Genomic DNA, 21,708 nt, shown 5'->3' with positions numbered 1-21,708 from the left:
ACCAAGAAGGACAAGCTGTAAGATTATGAAAATTGGGGAAGTAGCAGGAGTTGCTAAGATCTGCTGATGATCAAATTTTTAAGCACCTAGCTCCAATCGGTGGCATGTGAGATGAGCATAAAAGCCAGATTGAAAGTAATTTTTTATTTTTTTTTTCAGCAACATAAAACCTCAAAAATTGAATCAAGTCTTGTTGGATGATTGTGTGATGCTGCCTGTTCACCGACCTGTTATCACCACTTGTCGCAAACTGAGAGGGACAGAATACTTGAACCTGAGTCCTTGGTTTTTAACTCCAGCAGATTGATACATGCTTAGGGCTCATGCACACGAATGTGTAGTTTGTCCATTGTCAGTTCATTTTTTATTTTTTTATTTTTTTATGGCACGTATACGGAACCATTCATTTAAATAGAGCTGCAAAAAGAAACTGAAATGACTCAGTGTATTCTGCATCCAGATGGCTAAGTCCATACATCAAAAAAATAGAACATGTCCTATTGTCTGTTTTGTGGATAAAGACAGGCATTGTTACAATAGATCCGCAAAAAGAAAAAGGATGTAACACAGATGTCACACGGATTACAACCATTTATTTTATTTTTTTGCGGATCTGTGTTTTCCGGGCCGCAAAATACATACAATCATGTGCATGAGCCCTTAGGCCTGTGATGGCTAAAACTACGACTCCCAAGATGTACTCTAGCTTTGGTTGTTCTCAGAACTCCATAGAAATTAATGTAGCATGCAGGGGGTCATAGTTAGCCATCACTGTCTTAAGCTGAGATGTCAGCACTGTTTAATGTTGTGTGTCCCGGTGGTTGGGAGAACTATGAACTGGAATGATAACAAGAAGTGCACATCTTCACGGACAGACCATGTGATTAGAAGAATGGCGTGTAGTGTACTGTGAGTGAAATTGAACGTCCTATCTCAATCTTAGGGTGGCAGTGTCTACTCAAACCATCAGAAGGCATTTGCACATCACTGGCCTGCGAGCCAGATGTACAGCTACAGTTGTCCCATTGACCTCACACCACTGCTCTCATAGACTGTCATGGTGCACAGCAAGACAGCAATGGAGGCTGGAATGAAAGTCTATCCCTTTCAGTGATGATTCCAGCTTTAATCTTGGACGCAATGATAGCCAGAGATTGGTTTGGAGGCTATGTGGGCGAAGACATAAGGAGGCCGTCACACCGGTCCTACTCCTGAGATGATGGGTTTCAGTGGCATAAAGTATGGTACAGACGGTTAGCCCCTCTAATCTTCAGCTAAACAGCTCTAACAGCTCGGCATTACATTGATTTGGTCATGGAGCCAGTGGTATGGCCATTTCTCCAAAGTGTTCCAGGAGTCATTTTTTAACTGGACAACGCCAGACCACACGTTGCTTGTGCTGCTGTGAGCCACCGTTGTGGCCTAAACGTGCTATCATGGACTGTTTCTGGACTTGTCTCCCATCAATCAAGCGCATTTGGGACGTCATTGGTCGGCAAAAGGAGCTGCCAGAAGCAGACCTTGATTCTTGTGCCTTCAGCGCGGCAGAACGTTTCTCAGACATCCATTAATAACCTCAGTGATAGTATGCCAAGGCGTGTAAGTGTGTGTATTTCTGCATGGGGTGCTCTTACTTGATACTGAATAAATCAAGATGTTTTGAAAAATTTGTTTCCATTTTTTTATCATTTGCATATCGATCCTGTGATTTCCACAACTTTTCCTTCTTGGTGTTGCAGTTTCAATGTTGAGGAGTGTATGTTGTAACAGGACATAACAGGGAGCAGAAAGCTTGAAGCAAAGTAAGGAGCACATGTAAACACCACATGATGGCTGATTTTTCATTTTTGACCGGAGTGTTCCTTTAACCCCTTAAGGACTCGCCCGAGCCCGATTTCACCTTAAGGACCAGGTCATTTTTTGCAAATCTGACCAGTGTCACTAAGTGCTGATAACTTTAAAACGCTTTGACTTATCCAGGCCATTCTGAGAGTTTTTTTCGTCACATATTGTACTTTATGACACTGGTAAAATGAAGTAAAAAAAATTCATTTTTATTTATAAAATACCAAATTTAACAAAAATTTGTAAAAAATTGCAAATTTCCAAGTTTCAATTTCTCTACTTCTATAATACATAGTAATACCTCCAAAAATAGTTATTACTTTACATTCCCCATATGTCTTCATGTTTGGATCATTTTGGGAATGATGTTTTATTTTTTGGGGCTGTTACAAGGCTTAGAAGTTTAGAAGCAAATCTTGAAATTTTTCAGAAATTTTCAAAAACCCAATTTTTAGGGACCAGTTCAGGTCTGAAGTCACTTTGCGAGGATTACATAATAGAAACCACCCAAAAATGACCCCATTCTATAAACTACACCCTCAAGGTATTCAAAACTGATTTTACAAACTTTGTTAACCCTTTAGGTGTTTCACAAGAATTAATGGAAAATAGAGATACAATTTCAAAATTTCACTTTTTTGGCAGATTTTCCATTTTGATAATTTTTTCCCGGTTACAAATCAAGGGTTAACAGCCAAACCAAACTCAATATTTATGGCCCTGATTCTGTAGTTTACAGAAACACCCCATATGTGGTCGTAAACCGCTGTACAGGCACACGGCAGGGCGCAGAAGGAAAGGAATGCCATACGGTTTTTGGAAGGCAGATTTTACTGTTTTTTTTGACACCATGTCCCATTTGAAGCCCCCCTGATGCACCCCTAGAGTAGAAACTCCAAAAAAGTGGCCCCATTTTAGAAACTACGGGAAAGGGTGGCAGGATTGTTGGTACTAGTTTAGGGTACATATGATTTTTGGTTGCTCTATATTACACTTTTTGTGAGGCAAGATAACAAGAAATAGCTGTTTTGGCACCGTTTTTATTTTTTGTTATTTACAACATTCATCTGACAGGTTAGATCATGTGATATTTTTATAGACCAGGTTGTCACTGATGCGGCGATACCTAATATGTATACTTTTTATTTATTTATGTAAGTTTTACACAATGATTTCATTTTTGAAAGCAAAAAAAAATGTTTTAGGGTTTCCATAGTCTGAGAGCCATAATTTGTTCAGTTTTTGGGCGATTGATTACCTTGGGTAGGGTATGATTTTTGCAGGATGAGATGACTGTTTTATTAGCACTATTTTGGGGTGCATATGACTTTTTGATCGCTTGCTATTACACTTTTTGTGATGTAAGGTGACCAAAAATGGTTTATTTAGCACAGTTTTTATTTTTTACGGTGTTCATCTGAGGGGTTAGGTCATGTGATATGTTTATAGAGCCGGTCGATACGGACGCGGCGATACCTAATATGTATACTTTTTCACTTTTTTTTTTTTTGTCCCACTTTGGGACTTGAACTTTTGGGGGTATATTCCTTTACAATGCATTCCAATACTTCTGTATTGGAATGAATTGGCTGTATGAGTAATACTGTGTGTATTTCTCATACAGCTTCCGGGGCCTGTGAGATCCAGGGGGCTGGATCTCACAGGTTCTTCACCGGAAGGTAGCGCAGATGCCTCAGGAAGGCATCGCGCTGCCTTCCATGCCATCGGGTCCCCCCTTACAGCCCCATGGGGACCCGATGGCGCCGCCGCACCAGGTAAAAGCCGCAAACCGCAGGTCTGAATTGACCTGCGGTTTGCGGGGGGGTCACGGGACCCCCTGTGTTTTTAGCCGAGGTGCCTGCTCACTGATTTGAGCAGGCACCTTGTTCCGATCACCGCCCGCCGATACGTCATGTGTCCTTAAGGACTCGGGAAACATGCCGTACCGGTACGTCATGTGTCCCTAAGGGGTTAAGGTTGGTAGGTAGGTTTGGAATGTAATGTCATGCACCAGCATCACATCCTTTTCCACCTGATGCATTGTATACATGCATTTTCTGAGTTGGAAAGTGGCTACAACACGATGACTGTAGGCCCCAGGAACAAGAAAAGTAAATTTCAGTGCTTGTCCCACTGCTGTGCAGCACTGCTCCAGACTAAATACTACTTAGAAAATGTAAACATGATTTTTTATTTTTTTTAATAGCCAATAAAAATATCATTTTTGATTCTGTCTTTTTTCACATGGAATACAGTCTGCAGCTCTGCGGCCCTAAGCTAGTTTTGAAGCTGAGAGTCTTCGTAGAGATATAGATCACTGTAAGAAACCCTGTGTTTTGTGAGATCATAATGTTCTTAACTTGGAATGTGCGTCTTGCAAGGATTCTAAATGATGATTATTATGGTTGGTTGGACACAGTTAACGTTTAACCCCTTAGTCCATTCTGCACTGTATATTTTGCTGGTACACGTTTGCTTAAAATAAGCAGGTAATAGGAATTCCATTCAAATAGCCAGCAATCGTGGCTTCACTGCCTTCGGCTATGAGATGTTTAAGCTTGTGTACATAATGTAGGCTAATTAAAGGGGTTGTCCGGGATTGGGGACATGGTTGCAATAGTACTATAGTGACATACATATTACATACATGCATGTCCTACCCTTGACAGATATTTGTGAAGCCCAGTTTTCATATATGAAATTATTAGCCGGAAGTGTTTGTTTTCTTAGACCCGGTGACGTACCGGGTCCCTTGCAGGCGATCGCAGCCTCTTCTTCCGGCTGCTCATGGAGCCCGGTGACGTCACCGGCAGCCTAAGTAATTATGCAGAGTTGAAGAAGGGGCAGTAACAAGGCTGACCGACATAGGCTGCCGGTGACATCACCGGACTGGAGGGGCGTGGCTTAGCGCTATGTCGGCCAGCCTTGTTACCGCCCCTTCTTCAACTCTGCATAATTACTTAGGCTGCCGGTGATGTCACCGGACTGGAGGGGCGTGGCTTAGCGCTAAGTAATTATACAGAGTTGAAGAAGGGGCGGTAACAAGGCTGGCTGACATAGCGCTAAGCCACGCCCCTCCAGTCCGGGGACGTCACCGGTCATGCAGCTTTCTATAAGGGGGCGGATAGATGGAGGAGTGGACGATATGAGTGGGGCGGGTGCAGGGACGAGATGTTAGACTGTAGAAAGTGGGAGATGCCGTGCTGCGCTGGGACCCACAGTGCAGTGCGGCAGGAAGTGATCGCACAGATAAACAACTATGTCAACAATCTGTTGGGGACCGTAGGAGCCATGCAGCAGTGTAAAAACGACCTAAATACATCTGGGGAACCTTGACTCGGCTAGTAATAGTGAGTAAACTGTTTTTAAAAAATAATTTTGATCTCGGACAACCCCTTTAAAGCTTATCTATAAGAAAAGGTCTGGACCAGGTTAGAAACCCTTTCCATTGCTTGGATTTTTAACTGTACGGTTTTCTTTTATTCACTTTTTGTTTTATAGGGAACTTTGACCATTTGTGGTTAAATGCATTGCAATACCTCTAAAAAAAAAAGACAACATATGGTAGAGAGATTTTTTATTTTGTTTAGCTACTTCCCGACCGCCCATTGACTATAAACGTCCTGGACGGTCGGGTTCATCTCTGATCGGAGGTTTTAGAACGTCTTTTCAGAGATCACAGCTGCACGCTAATCGTGCAGCTGCCGAGCGGGGGCCCCGCTGTCAGTGACAGCAGGGCACCCCAGAGAGAAGGCAGGGACTTTTCCTGGGTGTCCCTGCCTTCTAAATCGCTGTATACACACTGCTCACCGAGCGCTATGTATACAGCAAGGAAGTGATGTGCTGCTTCCTGTCCCGTCCCGGTGGTCATGTGAGGTCCGGGGGAAGGGGGGGCAGGAGCTGTCGGATCTTCCATAGACGACGACCAGCCCTGCACTGAGGCTGTACAGCACAGTATATTGCTGTAAAGCCTCTCTGGGGGTGTATTTCCCCTGTAACTGGTGCTACTATGTCAGCCCCAGTTACAGGAAAAATCAATAGTGAAAAAAAAAGTTAAGTTAAATGTCCCCCCAGAGGTCTTGTATGGGGGACACAAAGTATAAAATAAAAAAAAGAACGTTTCACATGTAAAAAAAAATAATAATAAATTTCCCCCAATTACCGTAAGCCATTTAAAAATGTTAATGTTAAAAAACAAATAAAATAGACATATTTGGTATCACTGCGTCTGTAACGATCGGCTCTTAAAATATCACTACTCACCACTACTCCATCAGGAGCTGTAAAAAAATAAAATAAACCTTATGTCAAAAAAGATTTGTTACCCCCATCCATAACCCATGGTATGTTAATTGATCAAAAAGTCGTATGTACCCTAAAATGGTAGCAATAAAAACGTCCTCTTATCCTGCAAAAAATGAGCCCCCACACAAGACCATAGCCAGAAAAACACAAAAATTGCTCTTATTGTATAAAACGTAAAAAAATACATATTTGGTATTGCCACATCCGTAACAACTGGCTCTACAAAAGTATCTCATGATCTACCCCATCAAGTGAACGGCGTAAATAAAAAAAATTACTTGCTGCGTCCGTAACGACCTTATCTATAAAAATATCCCATGATCTACCCCATCAAGTGAACGGTTTGAAAAACAAAATAGAAAAATGACACCAAACTGCTTTTTTTGTGACTTCACCTCCCAAAAAATGATATAAAAAGCGACCAGCAAGCCAAGTTAATTTCAGATTGTATTCTTGTAATATCACTTATACCTTGATCTGTTAGGGTTAATAATGATATGTGTAAGATATTTTCAAGGGACCCATCTGCTACACTATTTGTGTCCCCATTTTCAAGCCTTTAAAACTAATAATTGCAGAGCTGTTGGCAAGATTAGCATGATCTAAAGTAAAATATCCCGAAATGTTCTGCTAATTGGATAACCGCTAAATCTCTCTTTTTAGAATAAAGACCAGTTACTCCAAGCCGACCTTCAATCTCCCGTGTCACAACTTGCTACAAAGGTATGTCTTGTGGTTTCCTTTATGGCCTTTTCTTTCAAGAAGCACCTATTATGACTTGCATTATATTTAGTTTATTGTATTTCCAATTAGATTAAGTGTGCAGATAACAAAACTTAATGCTGTAACGATCCATCCCTGGTAGTGTATGCACACTTATACCATACCTCCCAACTTTTGAAAATCACAAAGATGGACAATATGTGCTGTGCGCGTCAGGACAATTTTATTCATACTAGGCCACGCCTCTAACGCCGCCCAAAGTATAATTAATGAATCCGTCAGAACTGCAGCAGCTGGGGATCGGTTAGGTGAGTGTAAGTTCTTAAAAAAATGTTACAGCATGTGGAGCCCCTGGAACAATTTTTATTTTATTTTATTTTCTTGCGCTTAAATATCCATTTTAATATTAGCAGAATCATTAGATTATAGCTATTTTAATGTCCAAATTGCTCCAAATAATGAAGTTATGGTCTAATATACAGGTAGAAACCATACAGATACTTTAGTAAGGAGCATTTAAGTAAATTTATGCACGGAGGGACTGTCCATACAAAAGAGGGACACTTGGGAGGCATGTTGTACAGTATATGTCCTGTAAGTCATCAGTGGGTTTTATCTTTTTCATCTGTTCAGCTTGTTCCAAGACTGCACTTGCTCGTTATCTATTTTATTTCCATATTTATTTATTTTTTTTTATCTGAAATAGCATCACCTATCACCTTTGCAAACAGCCACTACTATGATTAAAACACAAATCGAAGATGAATTGATGGTGGATTTTTAATTCTGAACCATAATTAAGAGGCCTGTTCATATCATGCTTGACTATCCCTTTCCTTTCAAAAGCCCATATGTGCCATAAGTTTTCCATCAGAATCCAGTTTTTCAGCAGGACAGACGACCGGAGACACTCGTTCCCATACTCTAGTCTTGATCCCGTGTGCGCCAGAGTGAGATGCGCCTATTTTGTTAAAGGGGTTATGCCATGATTGATGTAAAAAATGGCAATAGCATATGACAATCTCTTTCTAACAAAGCTAGAGCCAGCCCTGTACTGCACATGTACTGCTCCAACTGTTCCCCTAAATTCACTCCAGCCTGGCACCTTGGAGTGGGGGTCTTTTGGGGAGGGGGTGTCCTTTCTGCTGCAGCTCTCTAGCAGTCACCAGGGCATATTGCTGGTGACCTTTGAAGATTTACATTGAGCAGATTCAACCAGCTCAGTGAAGCGGGCAAGAAATAAGAAAAAGAATAAACAGCAGATGGTGCTATACAGATACATTTTATTGAATTGGGTCTCATGCACACGACCGTATGCCCTCCGAGACATACGGTCCGTGAGTGGGCCATATGTCCCGGAGCAGCATACATCGTGCGCACAGCATCATAGGTTACTACAATACTGTGTGCATTGGGCCACCTGCGGGACTATTGTCCTGCACTAATATGATCATATGAGTGCGGAACAATAGCCCCGTGGGCGGCCCGATGCTCACAGTATCATATTTCGCCAAGCTGCGGGACTGCCGCTCCGTCCCAATTGACTATAATGGGGGCGGAGCGTCGGCGCAGCATGGCGAGAGGCCGCCGGACTAAAATGTCTGACATGCAGTACTTTTAGTCCGGCGGCCTCTCGCCATGCACTGCATAGTCAATGGGGACGGAGCGGCAGTCCGTCGGCAGGACGGATCAGACAGGGTGAACAGCCTGTTGATCCGTCCTGCCGCTAATGTGAAAGTAGCCTAACAAATTATAGGTAAATAATAAAGTACATGGAAGATATACTATATTGGTATTCAGATTAAATTGCTGTGTTGGCCCTTGGCGATAAAGAGGGCTTTGGGTTGCAGTTTGGGCACTCGGTCTCTAAAAGTTCACCATCACTGGTGTAGGGTAAGAAATATACAAAAACGTCTTAATTGTATGTAAAACTGGTGAACTGAAATTGGTGATGTGTGAGGAGGACTATGACGTAGTGGGAATAACTGAGACATGGCTGGATGATAGCTATGACTGGGCGGTTAAGGTACAGGGTTACAGTTTGTTTAGGAAAAATTGGCAAAACCGGAGAGGGGGAGGGGTTTGCCTTTATGTAAAGTCCTGTCTATAGCCCATAGTCTGGGAAGATATAAGTGATGGACATGAACATGTGGAGTCACTGTGGATAGAAATTGTATGGAGACAAAAACAATAATAAATTACTAATAGGAGTTTATTATAAACCACCTAATATACCAGAGTCCACAGAAAATCTGCTACTAAACGAGATAGACGAGGCGGCAAATCATAATGAGGTGGTTATTATGGGGGACTTCAACTACCCATATATAGACTCGGAAACTGAAACCTGTATATCTCATAAAGGAAACATGTTCTTGGAAATAACCAAAGACCATTACCTTTCCCAACTGGTTCAGGACCCGACTAGAGGGACGGCCATACTGGACTTCGTATTAACGAATAGACCTGACAGAACAACAGATGTGCAGGTTGAGGGACACCTGGGAAATAGTGACCATAAAGTAATAGCCTTCCAATTATCCTTCAAACGAGCGTTTCTACAGGGAGAAACAAAAATACCACACTTCAAAAAAGTTAAATTTAGCCAAGTAAGAGAGGCCATAGGCCTAACAACTGGGACAAAGTCCTCAAAATTAAAAATGTAGCCATAAATTGGGATATTAAAAGCAATCCTAAACTCTAATTGTAAGAGGTACATACCCTTTTGTGTCACCCCCTACTTCCTCATAGGTTGTAAGCTCTTGTGAGCAGGGCCCTTACTCCTAGTGTTTCAGTTATATATTAGCCAGTAACTTTGTCTTTTTTTGTTTTGTACATGAACCTTCTGAATTGTAAAGCGCTGCAGAATATGGTGGCGCTATATAAATAAAATTATTATTATTAATATTATACCTTATGGGAATAAAACGATGAGGAACAAGAAAAAACAATGTGGATAAATAGAAATGTAAAGGAAGCAATAAATGGCAAAAAGAAAGCATTTAAATCACTAAAACAGGAGGGTAGCGAGGAAACATTGAAAAACTATAAGGAAAAAGAATATGTAAAAGACGAACATCCAAACTAGAGACAGCGATTCGTTGCCAAAGAGCGTAAAACTAACCCTACAATGTTCTTCAATTATATAAATAGTAGAAAGTATAAACCTGAACGTGTCGCCCCAGTTTTTTTCTTTCTCCACTGCATTCACTGAGGAAAATAAACTGTCACATGAAATGCAGAATGTAAAAGTAAATTCCCCATTAAAAGTGACTTATCTGACCCAGGAAGAAGTGCTGTGGCATCTTAAAAAGAAATAAAAAAGACAAATAGCCGGGACCAGATGATGTACACGCCCGTAACCTAAGAGAATTAAGTAATGTCATAGGCCGACCCTTATTTCTGATATTTAATGACTCTATACTGACAGGGAGCCTACCACAGGACTGGCACTTAGCAAATGTGGTGCCAATATTCAAAAAGGGGTAAAAAACAGAGCCCGGAAACTATGGGCCGTTATGTTCAACACATGTCATTGGGTAAACTGTTTGAAGGTTTTCGAAGAGATGCTATCTTGGAGTACCTCAATGAAAATAAGCAAATAACGCCATATCAGCATGGCTTTGTGAGGGATCGGTCATGTCAAATTAATTTAATCAGTATCTGGAATAATGCAAGTCACCTGTACATACTATGGTAAAACACTGGGTAACACTGACATGGAAAAGGACCTAGGAATTTTATTGAACAGCAAACTAAACTGTAGAAACCAGTGTCAGGCAGCTGCTGCCAAGGTCAATAAGATAATGGGTTGCATCAAAAGGGGCATAGATGCCCGTGATGAGAACATAGTCCTGCCACTTTACAAATCACTAGTCAGACCACACATGGAGTACTGTGTACAGTTCTGGGCTCTTGTGAACAAGGCAGACATAGCAGAGCTGGAGAAGGTTCAGAGGAGGGCAACTAAAGTAATAACTGGAATGGGTGGACTATAGTATCCTGAAAGATTATCAAAATTTGGATTATTCACTTTAGAAAAAAAACGACTGAGGGGAGATCTAATAACCATGTATAAATATATCAAGGGTCAGTACAGAGATCTCTCCCATCATCTATTTATCCCCGTGACTGTGACAAGGGGACATTCTCTGCGTCTGGAGGAAAGAAGGTTTGTACACAAACGTAGAAGAGGATTATTTATGGTGAGACTATGGAACTCTCTGCCTGAGGAGGTGGTGATGGTGAGTTCACTAAAAGAGTTCAAGAGGGGCCTGGATGTATTTCTGGAGTGTAATAATATTACAGGCTATAGCTACTAGAGAGGGGTCGTTGATCCAGGGAGTTATTCTGATTGCCTGATTAGAGTCGGGAAGGAATTTATTCCCCCTAAAATGAGGAAAATTGGCTTCTACCTCCATATGTTTTTTTTTGTTTTTTTTGCCTTTCTCTGGATCAGCTTCCAGGATAACAGAATGAACTGGATGGACAGAGGTATTTTTTTTCAGCCTTACAAACTGTTACTCTGACCTACGTTCATCTGTCACGTGGCCTAGGCGCAGCTCAGCCCCATAGAAGTAAATGGGGCTGAGCTGCGATATTAAGCACAGCTGATGCCTTCAAACAGCTCATCGTCGGAGGTCCCGGTTGTCAGATCCCCACTGATCAGGTATTGATGACCTATCCTGAAGATAGCTAATCAGTATAAAAATCTGGGAAAAGCCTTTTAACCCGAAGAGGACCCGCATCGTACATGTACGGCGCAGATGTCCGTGACTTAAGGACCAGCGCCGTACATGTACAGCGCTGTGATCGGGCGGGTGACAGATGAACGGGCGGGTAACCCTTCATGGCCTGCGGTCACATGCAATGTCCTTGCGGGTATCGGAGCTGCCATTGGGACCCCGTGCTGCTGTGATGGGGACCCAATGGCATGGAAGCCAGCACAATGCCTTCCTTGGGCATCGTGGTTGCCTTCCGGGACAGCCTGTGAGATCCAGCCCCCTGGATCTCACAGGTAGGAAGCTGTAAGTGTATTAAAGTGTGTAATACACTTACAGCCAATGCATGACAATACAGAAGTGGGGATCAGACCCCCTAAAGTTAGAGTGGGACAAAAAAATTTAGTGAAAAATTATTATTATTTTTTTTTAAGTTTCAAGTAAAAATAAAATAAAAACTGTGCTAAATAAACCATTTTTTGGTCACCTTACATCACTAAAAGTGCAGCACATAGAATGTCTCGGCAGATAAGAACCATTTGGCCCATCTAGTCTGCCCAATATACTGAATACTATGAATAGCCCCTGGCCCTACCTTATATGAAGGATGGCCTTATGCCTATCCCATGCATGCTTAAACTCCTTCACTGTATTTGCAGCTACCACTTCTGCAGGAAGGCTATTCCATGCATCCACTACTCTCCCAGTAAAGTAATACTTCCTGATATTACTTTTAAACCTTTGCCCCTCTAATTTAAAACTATGTCCTCTTGTAGCAGTTTTTCTTCTTTTAAATATTCTCTCCTCTTTTACCTTGTTTATTCCCTTTATGTATTTAAAAGTTTCTATCATATCCCCTCTGTCTCGTCTTTCTTCCAAGCTATACATGTTAAGGTCCTTTAATCTTTCCTGGTAAGTTTTATCCTGTAATCCATGTACCAGTTTAGTAGCTCTTCTCTGAACTCTCTCCAAATTATCAATATCCTTCTGGAGATATGGTCTCCAGTACTGAGCACAATACTCCAAATGAGGTCTCACTAGTGCTCTGTAGAGCGGCATGAGTACCTCCCTCTTTCTACTGGTAATGCCTTTCCCTATACACCCAAGCATTCTGCTAGCATTTCCTGCTGCTCTGTGACATTGTCTGCCTACCTTTAAGTCTTCTGAAATAATGACCCCTAAATCACTTTCCTCAGATACTGAGGTTAGGACTGTATCACTGATTTTATATTCTGCTCTTTGGTTTTTACGCCCCAGGTGCATTATCTTGCACTAATCAACATTAAGTTTGGGTTGCCAGATTTTTGACCATTGCTCTAGTTTTCCTAAATCTTTTTCCATTTGGTGTATCCCTCCAGGAACATCAACCCTGTTACGATCACTGCCGGCCGTGCGGCAGTGATCAAAACTACACAGGACATACAGGTACGTCCTGGGACCTTAAGGACTCGGGAAACAGGGCATACCGATACGTCCTAAGTCCTTAAGGGGTTAAGGACCAGTTCACGTCTGAAGTCACTTTGTGAGGCTTACATAATAGAAACTACCCAAAAATGACCACATTTTAGAAACTACATGTAGTTTACAGAAACACCCTATATGTGGTCGTAAACTGCTGTACGGGCCCGCACTCCGTTTATTTTCAGGATGGCCGAGTGGTTGAATCAGTGTGTCAGCTCATTGCTGACACTCCGATTCAAACTGCTGACATCTGTGCAGATGTCCGCCGTTTTAACCCCTTCCATGCTGCGGTCCGTAGGGACCGCTGTATGGAAGAGGTGAAGAGGGAGGGAGCTCCCTCCCTCTCCCATCGGGGGGCTGCTGTGCCTTTGCAGCCCTCGAACAGGATGGGGTGACAGAGGGAGGGAGCCCTCCTCCCTCCACTTCTCCGTCTGCTCAGTTGTGGCAGACGGGGAAGGTTCCCATGGCAACAGGACGCCTTCTCAGGCATCCTGCTGTCCATGGTGCTGAACAGATCTGTGCTAAAGGCAGAGATCTGTTCAGACAAAGTGTGAGTGAAATACAGTGCAGTACATTTATATAGTGTACTGTATTATACAGACATCAGACCCACTGGATCTTCAAGAACCAAGTGGGTCTGGGTAAAAAAAAAATGTTAAAGTGAAAAAAAGTAAAAATAAAAAAAACACATTTATCCCTGATTAAAAAAAATAAAATAAAAATTCCCTACACATGTTATATATCACCGCGTCCGTAACGACCTGATCTATAAAACGGTCATGTTACATTCCCCGCACGGTGAACGCCATAAAAAATAAAAACTCTGATGAAATTGAAATTTTGCTCACCTTACTTCCAAAAAAAGGTTGTAAAAGTGATCAAAAGTCGTATGTACGCCAAAATAGTACCATTCAAACCGTCGTCTCATCCCGCAAATAATGAGCCCCTACATGAGACAATGGCCTAACAAATAAAAAAAACTATGGCTCTCAGACTATGGAGACACTAAAATGTTTTTTTTTTTTTTTTTTTTAAAAATGATATTATTGTGTAAAACCTTTAATAAATAAAAAAAGGTACACATATTAGGTATTGCCATGTCCGTAAGAACCTGCTCTATAAAAATATCACATGATCTAACCCCTCAGATGAACAACGTAAAAATAAAAAATAAAAATGGTGTAAAAAAAGCCATAATTTTGTCACCTTACTTCCAAAAAAAGGTAATAAAAGTGATCAAAAAAGTCATATGTACCCCAAAATCATACCATTAAAACAGTCATCTCATCCTGCAAAAAATGAGACCCTAACTAAGACAATCGCCCAAAAAATAAAAAAATATATGGCTCTGACTATGGAGACACTAAAATGATTGATTTCTTTTTGTAAAGCTTAAATTTAAAAAAGTGAACATATTAGGTATCCCTCCGTCCGCAACAACCTGCTCTAAAAAAATAGTACATGATCTAATCTGTCAGATGAACGTTGTAAATAATAAAAAATAAAAACTGTGCCAAAACAGGTATTTTTTGGCAAATTTTCCATTTTAATCAATTTTTTCCCGTAACAAAGCAAGGGTTAACAGCCAAACAAAACTCAATATTTATTGCCCTGATTCTTTAGTTTACAGAAACACCCCATATGTGGTCGTAAACCTCTGTACGGGCACACAGCAGGGCGCAGAAGGAAAGGAATGCCATATGGATTTTGCATGGCAGTTTTTGCTGGACTTGTTTTTTGACACCATGTCCCATTTGAAGCCCCCCTGATGCACCCCTAGAGTAGAAACTCCAAAAAGTGACCCCATTTAAGAAACTACACCCCTCAAGGTATTCAAAACTGATTTTATAAACTTTGTTAACCCTTTAAGTGTTCCACAAGAGTCAATGGCAAATGGAGATGAAATTTCAGAATTTCTATTTTTTGTGTAATATAAATGTAAAAGTGTAATATAGAGCAACCAAAAATCATATGTACCCTAAAATAGTACCAAAAAAACTGCCACCTTATCCCGTGGTTTCCAAAATGGGGTCACGTTTTTGGAGTTTCTACTCTAGGTGTGCATCAGGGGGCTTCAAATGGGACATGGTGTAAATAAACTAGTCCAGCGAAATCTGCCTTCCAAAAACCACACGGCGTTCCTTTCCCTCTACGCCCTGACATGGGGCCGTAGAGTGGTGCACGACCACATATCAGGTGTTTCTGTAAACTGCAGAGTCAGGGCAATAAATATAGCGTTTTGTTTGGCTGTTTAACCCTTGCTTTGTTAGTGGAAAAAATGGATTAAAATGGAAAATTTGGCAAAAAATTGAAATTCTAAAATTTCATCTCCATTTGCCATCAACTCTTGGGGAACACCTAAAGGGTTAATAATGTTTGTAAAATCAGTTTTGAATACCTTGAGGGGTGTAGTTTCTAGAATGGGGTCACTTTTGGGTGGTTTCTATTATGTAAGCCTCACAAAGTGACTTCAGACCTAAACTGGTCCCTAAAAAGTGGGTTTTTGAAAATTTTCAAGATTTGCATCTAAACTAAGCCTTGTAACGTCCCCAAAAAATAAAATGGCATTCCCAAAATGATCCAAACATGAAGTAGACATATGGGGAATGTAAACGAATAGCTATTTTTGGAGGTATTACTATGTATTATAGAAGTAGAGAAATTGAAACTTGGAAATTTTCAAATTTTTCCTAAATTTTGGTATTTTTTTTTATAAATAAAAATGATTTATTTTTTTACTCCCATTTTTACCAGTGTTATGAAGTACAATATATGACAAAAAAACTATCTCAGAATGGCCTGGATAAGTAAAAGCGTTTTAAAGTTATCACCACATAAAATGACACTGGTCAGATTTGCAAAAAATGAAGGTGAAATAGGGCTGAGTCCTTAAGGCCCCTTTCACACGGGCGAGTATTCCGCGCGGATGCGATGCGTGAGGTGAACGCATTGCACCCGCACTGAATACCGACCCATTCATTTCTATGGGGCTGTTCAGATGAGCGGTGATTTTCACGCATCACTTATGCATTGCGTAAAAATCGCAGCATGCTCTATATTCTGCGTTTTTCACGCAACGCAGGCCCCATAGAAGTGAATGGGGTTGCGTGAAAATCGCAAGCATCCGCAAGCAAGTGCGGATGCGGTGCGATTTTCACGCCTGGTTGCTAGGTGACAGTCTATAAACTGTATTATTTTCCCTTATCACATGGTTATAAGGGAAAATAATAGCATTCTGAATACAGAATGCATAGTAGGTGATCATTTGAGGGTTAAAAAAAAAAAAAAAAAAATTAACTCGCCTTCTCCTCTTGTTCGCGTAGTTCCCGTCTCTTCTTTACTTCTCAAAAGATGAACTATCGGCTAAAGGACCTTTGGTGACGTCAGATCACATGCTCCAATCACATGGTACATCACCGTGGTGATGGACCATGTGATTGGAGCATGTGATCTGACTTCACCACAGGTCCTAGCCGATAGTTCATCTTTTGAGAAGTAAAGAAGAGACTGGAACTACGCGAACAAGAGGAGAAGGTGAGTTAATTTTTTTTATTTTTTTTTAAACCCTCAATTGATCACCTACTATGCATTCTGTATTCAGAATTCTATTATTTTCCCTTATAACCATGTTATAAGGGAAAATAAAATCTACACAACACCTAACCCAAGCCCGAACTTCTGTGAAGAAGTTCGGGTTTGGGTACCAAACATGCGTGATTTTTCTCACGCGAGTGCAAAACGCATTACAATGTCTTGCACTCGCGCGGAAAAATCGCGGGTGTTCCCGCAACGCACCCGCACATTTTCCCGCAACGCCCGTGTGAAAGAGGCCTAAGGGATTAAAAAGTGGGTTTTGAAAAATTTCAAGATTTGCTTCTTAGCCTTCTAACGTCCCTAAAAAATAAAATTGCATTCACAAAATGATCTAAACATGTAGTAGACATATGGGGAATGTAAAGTAATAACTATTTTTGGAGGTATTATTATCTATTATAAAAGTAGAGAAATAGAAATTTGGAAATTTTTCCAATTTATTTGTAAATTTGGAATTTTTTTTTTATAAATAATTTTTTTTTTTATGACTCAATTTTACCACTGTCATGAAGTACAATATGTGACGAGAAAACAGTCTCAGAATGGCCTTGATAAGTAAAAACGTTTTAAAGTAATCACCACATAAAGTGACACATGTCAGTTTTGCAAAAAATGTCCTGGTTCTTAAGATGAAAAATGGCAGGGTCCTGAAGGGTTTAAGATAGATTTGATTTCCAAAATAGAAAGGCAAGTGAAATGCTTATTTTAACATAGCTATGTTCATTTAAGAATTGCAATGGGGTATTCCAACTAAATTAAAAAAAGGTTTGCAGTGGGATACGAATAGCTACTGCTTTCATCTCAACACAGCAGAAAATGGCTGTGAATGTCACGCAACCAGTCACTGGCTGCAGTGATGAACCGCTGATTGGCTGAGCGGAATTCCTATCCATTTGCTGCTTTGTCGGGACGTGAGCAGGAAACTGAGTGCGGCAGACATCTGGGTACTATCGGAATGACAGTGGTTGGGGGGGGGGTCAGTCAGGTGAGTATAAGCCTGTGTTTTTTGTTTTTTTAAATGTATTTTATACAGCACTTGTAACTAGGGCTGCAGCTAACAATTATTTGAATAATCGATTGTCTATAATTTCATCGATTAATCAGGAAAAAACAAAAAAATGACAAAAAAGGGGTGTATATGATTGTACTTTAAAAATTATGTTCGAAAACCATATTAAAACAAATTTAGGAGTTACATAATTATAAAAATTTTGCATTACAATGTAAAAAAAGACAACGCTATGTTGCCTGTAGCAGAGAAGAGACGTTCCGATCAGGGGCGTAGCTAGAAATGCATGGGCCCCATAGCAAAAAAATTTATGCCCCTCCCCTAAATAGTGCCATCCACAGATCCCCCTCCCCTAAATAGTGCCATCCACAGATCCCCCTCCCCTAAATAGTGCCATCCACAGATCCCCCCTCCCCTAAATAGTGCCATCCACAGATCCCCCTCCCCTAAATAGTGCCATCCAAAGATCCCTCTCCCCTAAACAGTGCCATCCACAGATCCCCCTCCCCTAAATAGTGCCATCATCAGATCCCCCTCCCCTAAACAGTGCCATCAACAGATCCCCCTCCCCTAAATAGTGCCATCCACAGATCCCCCTCCCCTAAATAGTGCCATACACAGATCCCTCTCCCCTAAACAGTGCCATCCACAGTATCAGGTGCCTCCCCCCCCATGTGCCAGTCAGTATCAGGTGCCAACCCCCCCCCCCCCCCCCAGGTGCCAGTATCAAGTGCCCCCCGCTCCCCCATGGCAGTAACAGTCGGGTATTAAAAAAATAAAAATAAACACTTCTACTTACCTCCATGTCAGCGATGCGATGCAGCCTCTTCCTGTGTCCCTCCCTGTATTGTGTCCCGCCCTGTATGTCCATATATGGAGTCACTGCTTGTATTTCAGAAAAGGTTTCTGCTGGGATTCGAACCCACGACCTTTCTGTATCAGAGGCAGAGCAGCTAACCACAAGACCATAAGAGAAGCCTTGCTACTGACTAAAAAATTATGAGACTTCTACTGTTATAGCTGGCTAAGTGTACATCTATACACATGACAGCTGCTCATATATAGAGATATAGCAGAGCGGAGTGTGCTGGGACAGCTGTCACATAGAGATATAGCAGTGCTGGGTGTGTTGGGGCAGCTGTCATATGTATAGATGTACACTTAGCCAGCTATAACAGTAGAAGTGTCAAATTTTTTCAATCAGTTGCAATGCCTCCTTTATGGTTGTGAGGGTAAATGCTTTGCTTCTGATACACTCATACATTGGAGGTTGTGGGTTTGAATCCCCGACACATCAGGAGACTTTAGAATATAAGATTAGAGCACATTAGCGAGGGGGCCTGAACAGTAAGACATTGATCGATATTTAACTAACTTGAAAATAAACTGTCGGGCCCCGAAGCAGCTGCTTCCCCGGTAGTTACGCCACCTCCTGACTGCCTGTGTGTAGTGTCTGTGTGTGTTAATAAAAAAATAAATAAATTGAATGCGGTCGGACGGGCCCCCTAGTGGCGTAGGGCCCCATAGCCACTGCTATGGTTGCTATGGCGATCCCTACGCCACTGGTTCCGATGGTGTGGATGTACTTGGGATAGACCAGTATGATCTTGCAAGTTTAACTTTTATGGGGGATCTGTGGCTGACGCACTTTTATGGGGGATCTGTGGCTGACGCACTTTTATAGATGGGATCTGTGGCTGACGCACTTTTATAGAGGGGATCTGTGGATGGCACTGCTATGGGGAGGGGAATCTGTGCACTGCTATGGGGAGGGATATCTGTGGATGACACTATATAGCATCTTATGCTATATGTGTCATCCACAGATCTCCCCATAACAGTGTCTCCTGAGTCCCAATACACCGGCCCCGCCGCTCACAGCAATATCTAAAGAGTATTCCTTAACCATTACCCTGCAGTAACTTTTACTTAAACTTTAAATCAGCACTATGAATTGATCTGTAATACCTTACAAAATCAAATACAATGAAGCTCTGGTAGCGGGCAGAGCGGGCGGTGGCGTGACGTCACTCACTCACGTGATGCGCCTGCTCTGCCCACTTTATGAATGACGCAGGCGGAGCAGGCGTGTCACGTGAGTAAGTGATGTTACAACGCTGCCCGCTCTGCATTGTTAATGGAGCTTCATTGTAAGGTAAAATAAAGATTACAATTTAAAGAAAACCGCCCGCATAGCAACGAATTGGTGATTATTCGATAACTGGATTCGTCGACAACGCATCCAGTTATCGAATATTATCGATAAAGTCGATTAATCGTTGCAGCCCTTCTTGTGACCCATTGCAAGCCTTTTTGACTTGGCTGGAATACCCATTTAGAACCTTAGATTGCTTTTACTTGAAGAGTGACATAATATAATATGTTATTATTATAACTTTATAATTATTTTCATTATATATTAAAATATTTTATGTTTTAACCCATGCATTGAACAGTAACATTTAGATAGTAGATTCGATATCTTGATGCTATACAGAAATAAAAGCATCTAATCTGAGTTTTTACGATTTTAAAAAGGTATGGTACGTCTTGGGTACCCAGCCTCAGCCATGTTCTTGTACCTTGTGAACCATTTCTCTGTTTTTGAGTTTAGGAATATAAATTGTTAGAATGTATAAACCTCCGTAGCAGTAGCAACCTGTTAAAAATATATTTTCCCTATGGGGTGGAGTACATATTATACAGTGCCACACAGTAATTTCCATTTTAGCAACTTCCCAAACGAGGTGCAGCTTAAATGCTTCATCCCAGAGACCTCCGACATGGAAGATGTATCTGTACTGACAGCCTAAACTTGTAACCACATCTTTCACCAGAAGGAAGCACTGCATCCTCGGAGTATTGATTCCATAACTGAGCTGCAATTCCCTTTTATTATTTCTGATTGCTCTTCTTGTTCTGCTTGTGCTGCTTTTATTCCTGAATCTACATAATGGCATTGCCTTTTTCTCTCATCAGTGTTAGATTTTTTTCGTCTGAGTGGCACTTGCATGTTTGTTCAAGATTCTGTGTAATCTTTGACACTGGTGTGCAATTGTTCAATCCCCTTTCTTCTTATATAGGATGCATTATTGTCTGTATAATATTCCCGGTTTGTGCTGCCGACAAACGGTGATTTTATCTGCATAACAATGCAAGGAAATACAAATGAGCGTCTTTCCGTTTTCTGATTGCTGGACAGTGATTGAGAATGAACTTTCGGATGATCACCACCACATGTAAAAGGCCCTTTATTTTTGACATACAGTATATCTGCACAATAGGAGCCCACGGAAAAGGGTTTTATATACCACACGTTTGTATGTTTTCTGGTGTAGAGAAGGTTACATCTGACGTAGACCAGGAATCTGGTGTGACCAGAACCACGATTTATTGATTCTTAAAGACCCAGGCATATTTATTCCTCGTTAATTTTTGTACTGTTACCGTATATACCAAATAACATGAATCTGCCTATAGTCTTTTCTGCTATTCCAAGTGTACTGCAGGTCACTAGTATTACACTAGCAGATACAGCAGGCGATTATCAGGTGGGACGCGTCGCCTGCTTGTTTGTGGAGGAGGATGCTGCTATTACATGCAGCGATCTCCTCCTCAGTATGCGTACAAGTGGTCGCTAATGCCATCGCCCTTCCCCATACTGACTAGTTTTTTGCCAGCAGCAGATTGTGTTTGCATAGCACCATCTGCCGCCAGCAAAACATGATTTTTAAGCGTGTTTTAAAAATCACAATTGCCCGATGATTGTCAGGTAATCTGCGTCAGTGCTACACTGCCAGATCATCAATAACGAGCATTACTGTGAACGCTCATTGGCAATGATCTGGCAGGCAATCTGCCAGTGTAATATAAGCTTAAACCTCAGCCTATAGAAATGCTCAGTGGTACCCATTTTGTCATCCAAGACTACCAGCTAAGGCTACTTTCACATTGGTGTTTTGAATTCTGTTTGTGAGATCCGTTTCAGGGCTCTCACAAACTGTTCAAAACGGTTCCGTTAACCCTCAACGCATTCTGAAAGGATAAGGA

The 21,708-nt window shown here is 41.3% G+C and overlaps 1 protein-coding gene across 4 annotated transcripts in view; it reads left to right on the top strand.

Moving 5' to 3' along the window:
• The window catches only part of LOC120998061 (testis development related protein), a 188,151-nt gene that overhangs the window by 92,017 nt on the left and 74,426 nt on the right, over positions 1-21,708 (top strand). For 3 of the 4 annotated variants that reach the window (XM_040428530.1, XM_040428531.1, XM_040428532.1), the window contains exon 3: positions 6,814-6,873. The exons of the other annotated variant lie outside the window; for it this stretch is intronic. In XM_040428530.1, coding sequence (XP_040284464.1) covers positions 6,814-6,873 — 60 coding nt within the window. The remainder of the gene's footprint in view (positions 1-6,813; positions 6,874-21,708) is intronic. 4 annotated transcript variants of the gene reach the window in all.

The sequence above is a fragment of the Bufo bufo genome, chromosome 4 (assembly GCF_905171765.1).
Source record: "Bufo bufo chromosome 4, aBufBuf1.1, whole genome shotgun sequence".
NCBI lineage: Eukaryota > Metazoa > Chordata > Amphibia > Anura > Bufonidae > Bufo > Bufo bufo.
This window is presented reverse-complemented; position numbering and strand designations above follow the sequence as displayed.